The sequence below is a fragment of the Candida albicans genome, chromosome 4 (genome assembly GCF_000182965.3).
Source record: "Candida albicans SC5314 chromosome 4, complete sequence".
Classification (NCBI taxonomy): domain Eukaryota; kingdom Fungi; phylum Ascomycota; class Pichiomycetes; order Serinales; family Debaryomycetaceae; genus Candida; species Candida albicans.
The window spans coordinates 1,443,884-1,453,023 of record NC_032092.1 but is presented as its reverse complement, the minus strand read 5'-3'; the positions used below and the strand labels follow the sequence as shown (position 1 = coordinate 1,453,023).

Below are 9,140 nucleotides of genomic sequence, written 5' to 3'. Positions count from 1 at the left end.
AAAAAAAAGAAAAAACCCGCTTGATAAGAATGGGCTTATCTTTTACAGAAAACCATTAAATATAATCATTATACGAACGGATGTTTTAGTATCTCTAACAATCAATTGTCTCATCAATCAATCATTCCTCATAGAAAAAATAAAAGGATGAATATTTTTCCGAGTAATTTCTAATTTGTTTTTGATACTGAAAATTCGCTTATATCAAGAGAGTCGTGTCGTGCCCGCTAAGATCTTTTTTTTCGGTGATATCCGAGAATTGCTGCATTGCCCAGAAATATATATTACTATATTTTTTTTCTTGTTCTTGTTCTCTTGTTCTCTTGTTGTTTCTTCTAATCTTAATTGAGGCAATAAATAAATATTTGCCATAAACTAAATCTCACACAGAAAGAGAGAACTGTTTCTATTTCTTTAATAGAGAACCAATAAAATTTTATTGATAAGGCAATTAATTAAATCACACAAAAGAAAATTCGATTCAATTTAATTCAATTCTAATCTCATCACAATTGGTGAAATCAACATGAAAATATTCCTGCCTTATCAAATATAATTTGAAAACCACAATTTCAAAAAAGATCTGGACCAATGAGCAGAATCTTGAGCCCAGTTTCACCAAATATGGGGAAAAACAGAGGAGGTGGAGAACAGACATCATGTTGATTATTGCTATCACCTCTTAAATTGTTTTACCCCACTATATATGTATCTGTGATTTCTTGTATGTTGTTAGTTAACTATTCTTTGGTTTGAAGAATTAAAAATGAGACAATCCATTCACTGGCATAGATGATAATAAACACCACAGTCTTTTACTCTTAAAGATATTTCAAAATCAACCTTAGATCCAAAATTAACCGTAATCGGGAATTTGCAATCAAATTAGATACTTAATTGATTTCGTTATCTCTCTTTCTTTTTCTCTCTCTCTTACTTAATTTATAATTTTTTGATAACGGACAAATGCAGCGGCAACAACAACGATATATAAAAAGAGCTGTACACTATATACAGGAAACCAATTTTGCAAATCTCTTCTCCAAAAACAATCACAATCTATTGCTTTTTTTTTTTTTTGAAGTATTATCAATAACAATATATCAAAAAATTTTTTAGATTTGAGATTAGAAACTTTGAAAATGAAGATGAAATATAAATAAATGATGAAATAATTTATTTTCTTTTTCTTTGAATTTTTGCAGAAACGTTATCAACATATTCACAACCCCTCACAACCCCCCCGCCTCTCGATCATAATGTCAGCTATTCAAAAGACTTTAAAACGAATGGTTCGTAAATGGACCACAAAAGATGGACTTCTAGGAGATTATGATTATAAATATTTATTTACTCCAGATATTCCTTTTATAACTAAAGAACTTAAAACTCAACCATTTTTCGGAGTTGATTCCGATATGCCAATATTATTAGGAGCAATATTAGGTTTTCAACATGCATTAGCCATGTTAGCTGGGATTGTTACTGTACCGATTATGGTTGCCTCTACGGCCAATTTATCAGTTGAAATCGAACAATATTTAGTTAGTACATCATTGATTGTTAGTGGAGTGTTATCATTAATTCAAATCACAAGATTTCATATTCCTAAAACTCCTTATTATATAGGAACAGGTTTATTATCCGTTGTGGGGACATCATTTGCCACTATTACTATTGTCACTAAGGCATTCCCAATGATGTATGCCGATGGAACTTGTCCTATGGCCAGTGATGGTGTCACTAAATTACCGTGTCCCGATGGATATGGGAAAATTTTGGCTAGTGCTTGTTGTTGTGCATTATTAGAAATCTTATTATCATTTATGAAACCATCAATGTTGCAAAAAATTTTCCCACCATTGGTTACTGGACCCGTGGTTATGTTGATTGGAGTTCATTTAGTAGAAAGTGGATTCACTGATTGGGTTGGTGGTGCCGGTTGTCAAAATTCTGATACTTGTACTTATGGGAAATTTTCTGCACCTTGGGGTGATGCAAAATTCATTGGTTTGGGATTTTTAGTTTATGTATCAATTATCTTAGCGGAAAGATTTGGGGCCCCCATTATGAAAAGTTGTGCCGTTATATTTGGGTTATTAATTGGTTGTATAGTTGCTGCTGCTGCTGGTTATTTCAGTTCTGATAATGTTGATGCTGCTCCAGCTGCTAGTTTTATGTGGGTTCATACATTTAAATTGACAGTTTATGGTCCTGTTGTATTACCATTTTTGGCTGTTTATATTGTCCTTATGATGGAATGTATTGGTGATGTTACTGCCACTAGTGATGTTTCTCGTTTACCAGTTTCTGGAGAAATGTATGAATCAAGAATTCAAGGTGGGGTTTTGGGTGATGGTATTTGTGGTATTCTTTCAACATTAATGACCATGACTCCAATGTCAGTTTTTGCTCAAAATAATGGGGTTATTTCAATTACAAAATGTGCTAATAGAAAAGTTGGTTATTGGTGTGCATTTTTCTTAATTGTTATGGGAGTATTTGCTAAATTTGCTGGCGCCATTACATCAATTCCTAAACCAGTACTTGGTGGTATGACAAGTTTCCTTTTCTGTCTGGTGGCCATTAGTGGTATTAAAATCATTTCGACTACTGAATTCACTAGAAGAGATAGATTTGTTTTGACAGCAGCTGTATTACCTGGATTAGGAGCTACAATGCTTCCTAATTGGTTTGAACACGTTTTCACTTATCAAGGTGGTAATAAATCTTTAAAAGGGTTTTTCAATGCTATTATTGTTGTTGTTGAAAGTGGATTTTGTTTATCTGGGGTTATCGCTGTGATTTTGAATCTTTTAATTCCTCAAGTGGAAGATGATGTTGAAGAAATTAATGAATTGGTGCTTGATGTCGTTGGTAGTGCTACTGAAAGTGCTAGACAAAAATTTGAAGAAAAAGAAGGAGTTAAATTAGAAGCTTTAAGAAGTCAATTGAGTAATATTAAAAGTAATGGAGGGAGTCAAGATGCCATTACTGTACTTCATAGAAATGATGGATTCCCTGATTTGAAGTAAAAAGTCCCTAGAGACACCACAAGACAATTTATCGAGTTGATCTTGATCTCAAAATTGTCTTCAACCATATTATATTATATTATATTATATTGTTAGATTGTATTAATTTATATTATACATACATATTCATGAATGAACAATTCACCTAAAGGTGTATTTAATTACCCAAAATGTAGTCTATGATCATTTGAAGGTTCAAGACGGTTTTAACGAAAAACTAGAGTTTAAATACTTACAACAAACTTAAAGTTATAGAATGCACTCCAAAAAAATATAATAAATAATATATTAAATCAAATGTAATATTTATATAAAATCACTCTGGAAAGGATAAGAGAGACAATCACCAGCCCCCCCTTCCTCTCTAGAGTTTAACATCCTAAAAATCATTAGTAAGTAATATCCAATTAAATAAACAAACACAAGATCAATCCAGTTCGATCTATTCACAACCATTATCATGCATCCATCCGAGTCACAGATTATTTCGCATCTCAAATTGCCTGGCATCCAGATAGTCACCCCATCAGTGTCATTAACACTAGATTAAGATCAATTAGCCTGGTTTACATCACAAGATTCTAAGAAAGGAATTCAATAAAAGAGATCAAAAACCTAACTTGAACTCATGATAAAGGAAACACATTGCTAAGACAACTGAAAAAAAATTTATTGGAAATAAAGCTCGCGAAATTCATTCCTTTATATACTCCCCACCCCTTGTCCCCACCGCTCCTTTTTTTTTTTGTTCTAATTTGTTACTGTTGCTATCTCATGATCACGTGGTTTATACTGTAATTTCCACTCAATTATTGATTTCATATTGTTACTTTATATTTCTACAAAAAAAGATATTACCAATACAGGTTAAGACAGCTTATATATATTGATACCATTTAGGCCAGGAATTCAAAGTTGTGTATAATTTGAAACAATAGATCACGTGCTGTGGATATTAAACAATTACACGACCTTTCTTAAATTAGTTAGTTATCTCTGTTTCTCTCTTTTTAGCCGCGGTTCTTTTACCAAATTTCGGTTAAATTAAGATTCGCTGGTTTAGATACAAAAAATTTTCTCCAATGAAATATTATGCGATTACAATTCCCACAAAATTACTTTGCTTACTCTTACTCTTACTTATCCCCCCCCYACCCCCCCCGGAGCAGGTTTTGAATTATTCTAAACTGTGCTGTATTGTTTTCTTTCATTTTCATTAACAATATATAAATATATAAATATACAACTATTCCATTATTTCTAAATTTCCCAAAAATTTTATTCACGATTTATCAACTGGTGATTTCTTTTTTTAAATAGATATTGATTTGTGTGTGTGTGTGTGTGGGGACTTTGTTTTTATCTTATCAATTTATTTTATAACGAGATCAAGTACTTCAACATCACAATATCACAATATCACAACATCACAACAACAGCACAACCGATAATGAGTTCAATTTCGGGAATTTCTAATATTTCATCAATTTCAAAACTCAATGGTAATTCCAATAAACCTACAACATTATTACCAATATCTATATTATTAAATCTTCAAAAAATTTTGAAAAAATCAATTTTTTCAAGAAAATTTTATCAAGAAATTAATGATAAAGTATTAAGTAAATCTTCAACTGTTGATCAAAATTTATATTTTATTTGTTATTTTTCATTATTAATTTCAGCAATTTTAAATAATAAACCAAAAATTCTTTATTTTTTAAAAAATCAATGGTATAAATTCATTCAATTAGTGAAAAGTGCTACTGGTATATCTACAACCACAACAGCAACAGCAACAACAACAGCAACTAAAGAGAAAGAAGAAAATAATGGAGGCTCTACTTCATATTTGGAGAAAATTTTAAATCCAAAACCACCAGTTTATACTGAAGGAACACCATCAAAATTAGCTTATCATTTGAAAAAAATCAATAGTTATTTAGCCGATATAAGAATTTTCAATCGATTAACGGATTCCATTAAATATATGCCCTGGATAATCGATGAATATCATGCATTCACCAACACTAATTCTCCTACATCAATTCCTAAATTTGATAGATTTATTAATTTATTACAATCATTAAATTGTCTTGTTTTAGAAATTTTAGAGAATTTAGGTTGGTTAACTGATCATGATTGGATTGGCACTGGTGATAATGAATGGTGGTGTATTGAAACTTATATTTGGTGTTGTCGAGTATGGGGAGTTTATTTATTAATTGAAATTATGGAAATTATTCGAAGAACTCCAATGACTAAATGGAGTAACAATAAACAATGGCAAATTAATTTATTTAAAAATGTTATTCAATTACCATTAGTTTTACATTGGTCATTAAGAGATGGTTGTTTAACTCCATTTTGGGTTGGTCTTTGTGGATCAGGAGCAAGTTGGTGGAATTTTAAAGACATGTGGCTGTCAATAGATTTATCGTAAAGGCAAAAAAAAAAGAAGATTAGGTTAGGTGTTGATACAACAATAAAATAAACTAAAACTTCAGCAGTTAAAAAAAAATATACAAAACTATAAAAAAAAGTATTACAATTTTCATACAGATATATATATATATCAATATATATTGATATATATATATATTACACTATTCGTGCCTTGTTGGTTGCTTTTGGCGATTGGTGTTTCTCTTTTTTTTTTTTTTAATCAAAACCAGAATTTCTATCGGCTTTAGCAGCTTTTCTTTCTAATGCATCCCAATCTTCTCCACTTTCTGAATCATCATCATCATCATCACCACCACCACCACTACCATCATCATCACTTCCAGAATAATCATCACTTTCTTCTTCACTAGCATAATCATCACTTTCTTCATCTTCATCTTGAGGATCTTCATCACTAACACGGAAATCACTTTCTTCATCACTTTCTTCTTCTTCATCACTTTCACCTTGACCAGTTAAAAATGCCCAACCACCATCAATGAAAAATTGATAAGGATCTGCCAATACAGTTTTCATAATTTGTACCCAATTTAAATTCATTTGTCCTTCACTTATAGGAATATCAACATCAGTTAACCAAGATTTAACATCTTCTAATAATTCCACGGGGATAGTATTAATATGAACCACGGGTTTATTAAAATCTTTGAAAACAAACACTAAATCGAAATTTTTTAACCCAAATTGAACTCTTTCTAAATGAGCAATTTCAATTTCTTCTAATGTGACGACTAAATAAGGTGGATCAATTAATTGAACAAGACAATCTCTTGTAGGAACACATAATACTGAGGATCTAAATGGAACCCCTTGGAATCCTAATTCTCGGAATGGAATATCTAAATCAACCATACCATGAGAAGAATCAGCAATTAATTCAGCAAATCCTTTAAATTCTTTATCCAAGAGGGCTTTCCTTCTTCGTTCTTCTTGTTCTTGTTGTAATTCATCTTCATCTCCATAACGATATTTCCGTTTACGACCACCAGTTTCATCAAATGCCATATCACTAGCTTCACGATAAAATTGAACATCAAAAGTTTTCCTTTTACCAATCATGATTGGATTTTTCAAATGACAATGAATTAAAACAATTAATTCATCTTTACAAGGTTGGAAAAATAAATGTTTAATATTGGAAAATAATACATCAACTCTTTGATCATTTTTAAAATTTGATTGTGATTGTGGTTGTGATTGATATCTTAACCCATTTTCATGAATTTGTAAAACTCCTCCAATTTTTTTCGTATCAGGTGTTGGTCTAATAAATACATTATTTAATTTTTTAACTCTTGAACCTTTTAATTCAATTAAATTAGCTTGAGTGATAACATCAGCCATTTGTTTCTTTTCTTGTTCTCGTTTAACAGAATCTTTTTTCAAATCTTGAATGGCTTTATAAACATCAACCATTCTTTGACGATCTCTTGACCGAATAGTAATTGATCTTAAAAATGAATTATCAGGGGAATCTTCATAAGGTAATTCTTGTTTTTTGGTGACATTCCCACCAGCACCTGGTGAATTAAAATTTAATCGAAGATAAGTGAAATCTCCTTCTTCATTTTGTGATCCACTCTTATAAGAATTGATATGAAATGGAACGGGACGACCAGAAATTGGTAAAATTATTGTTTGATTTTTATAATCAATATGAATTTTTAAATCATTAACACTATTAGGGATTTGTGATTCTCTAACATAAGATTCATATTTTTTAAAAATTGGTTTAAAATCATCAGCATCAGTGGCATCAGCTTTTGAAAATCTTGCTAATCCTTCTTGTAATCTTTTTTCATGTAATTTTATTTGAATTTCTTGTCTTAATTTTTCAGAATTGGCATCATCAGCATTAGTATTTTCATGACGTAATTTCGATTTAAGAATAGCAGTATTTTCTGTAGACTCTAACTTCAAGGCTGTGGTGTTTGATGTCTGGGATAATCCTGGTCGTTTATTATTGTTATTATTATTTTCCTTCTGGGTCTCATTATCATCATTGAAGGAGAAACTAATGGCAGCTCTATCTTTTGAATAATTGGTTAATAAGATTGATGAATCATCAGTAATTTTAATTGTGTCAGTCAATAATAAAGCATAAGTTTGTTTATTTTTTTGATGATTTGTCTTATTATCATTTTTATCATTTTTATCATTTTTATCATTTGATAAATTATTGAATCCAATAGTTAAAGAAATGATTTGTCCAGTAGTCAATTTTCTATCAGTAGTTTTAGCATTTAAAATAAATGTCAGATCTCTAAATTCCATACCTAATAACCAACCACAGTTTTTCGTGAAATGATTAACTAAATCTGGTCTTTCCTTTTTAATATAGTCTATCGTGTCTTGATAAACTTTATTAGCCGGGACACCATCTTTCAATAAATTATCAACAATATATTTTTGTAATTGTAATAAGAAATCATAATTAGTTTCCATTTCACTAGTTGGATCAATTAAAAATGTTCTGGCAATATTAGAACAATAAGATTTATATCTTAAACCAATTGATGATAAAATGACCCCTTCACCAATTAATGGTTTATCAGTGGAAACAGCACTTGGTTTTAAATCATAATCACCACCACTTTGAATAATCGGTGAATAACAATATTCAAGATATTCTGGATCAAAATCTTTAATTGATTGTAATAAATTTTTCCCTAATTTAGTTTTTAAATACCATTTATTATTTTCAATTTTATCTTCAATTTGATCAGTCAATTGACTATTGGTGATTTTTTTCTCATCATCAACAATAATCATCATATCATTAACAAATGTATCCATCATAACTACACTGGCATTAGATGCAATCTTGGTATTATTAAACTCTTCAGAATCTTTAACTGCTAATGCTTGAGAAACCGTAACGGCCAAATCAACAGCACTCAACGCGTGGTCGTTGGTGGTATTGTTGTTGTTGTTGTTGTTATCATCATTCAAAATTTGATTCCATTCATCAATAAATTTCCCATCATATTTATCTTTTAAAATTTTCCCATATTTAGAATCTAATTTTGTCATTGTTTCCAATAATTTAATAAACAATTGTTTATTATGTTCAACATCTTTAGTTCTAATCCATAATTCAACCAAATCAGGTTTTTGATTAGTCAAATGTTTTAAATGTTTGGATTTCCCTTCCGAAGTAATGAAAATACATTTCTTATCAGTGATATAAATTGCTGTATGAATGAATTCATAACCTAATAACCAATTTTGTAAAACTGTTGATTTTTTATAAGTGTTATCATCACTACGAGCACCAACAATAATTAATGCTTGAGGTATATTGTTGGCAGTTAATTGTTTTTGAAAAATTGATAATCGTTTATAAAACAATCCTGCATCAATGTTAACTTCCGACATAATGATAATTCTAATATATGAAAAGTACAAGACCGACACTAAAGAAGAAAGAAGAAAGAAGAAGATGCTTGTTAGAGTTGTTCTCTTCGAGGTTTGCTATTTTTTTTTTTTTTTCAGTTGGCTTGCCCGTTGCAGTTGAGAGCAAATTTCGAATGGCAAGATTTTTTTTAGATTGAGAGGGGGGGGGGGGGGGGGACGTGTAATGGATAATGTCGTGAACATGCAAAAATAATGTCGGAAGCGCATGACAATGTCGTGTAG

At 30.4% G+C, this 9,140-nt stretch overlaps 3 protein-coding genes and 1 non-coding gene across 4 annotated transcripts; 2 read left to right on the top strand and 2 right to left on the bottom strand. All coding sequences in view use genetic code 12, as the record gives it.

The window, feature by feature from the left end:
* Positions 1 to 1,259: 1,259 nt before the first annotated feature.
* XUT1 (Xut1p) lies at positions 1,260 to 3,035 on the top strand (the record flags this gene model as incomplete). The annotated part of the gene is made up of 1 exon (XM_710445.2): positions 1,260 to 3,035. One exon carries the CDS (start codon positions 1,260 to 1,262, stop codon positions 3,033 to 3,035), a length of 1,776 nt encoding a protein of 591 aa, XP_715538.1.
* A 667-nt stretch (positions 3,036 to 3,702) lies between these two features.
* CAALFM_C406520WA lies at positions 3,703 to 3,764 on the bottom strand. Its single transcript, XR_002086408.1, has one exon. It is a non-coding gene; the product is annotated as an uncharacterized ncRNA (small nucleolar RNA).
* A 721-nt stretch (positions 3,765 to 4,485) lies between these two features.
* On the top strand, positions 4,486 to 5,478 carry CSO99 (Cso99p; the record flags this gene model as incomplete). The annotated part of the gene is made up of 1 exon (XM_710446.2): positions 4,486 to 5,478. The coding sequence occupies one exon, from the start codon at positions 4,486 to 4,488 to the stop codon at positions 5,476 to 5,478; it is 993 nt and encodes a 330-aa protein (XP_715539.2).
* Positions 5,479 to 5,696: 218 nt separating this feature from the next.
* On the bottom strand, positions 5,697 to 8,879 carry CDC68 (chromatin-remodeling protein; the record flags this gene model as incomplete). Its single annotated transcript, XM_710447.2, has 1 exon — positions 5,697 to 8,879. One exon carries the CDS (start codon positions 8,877 to 8,879, stop codon positions 5,697 to 5,699), a length of 3,183 nt encoding a protein of 1,060 aa, XP_715540.2.
* Positions 8,880 to 9,140: the final 261 nt, after the last annotated feature.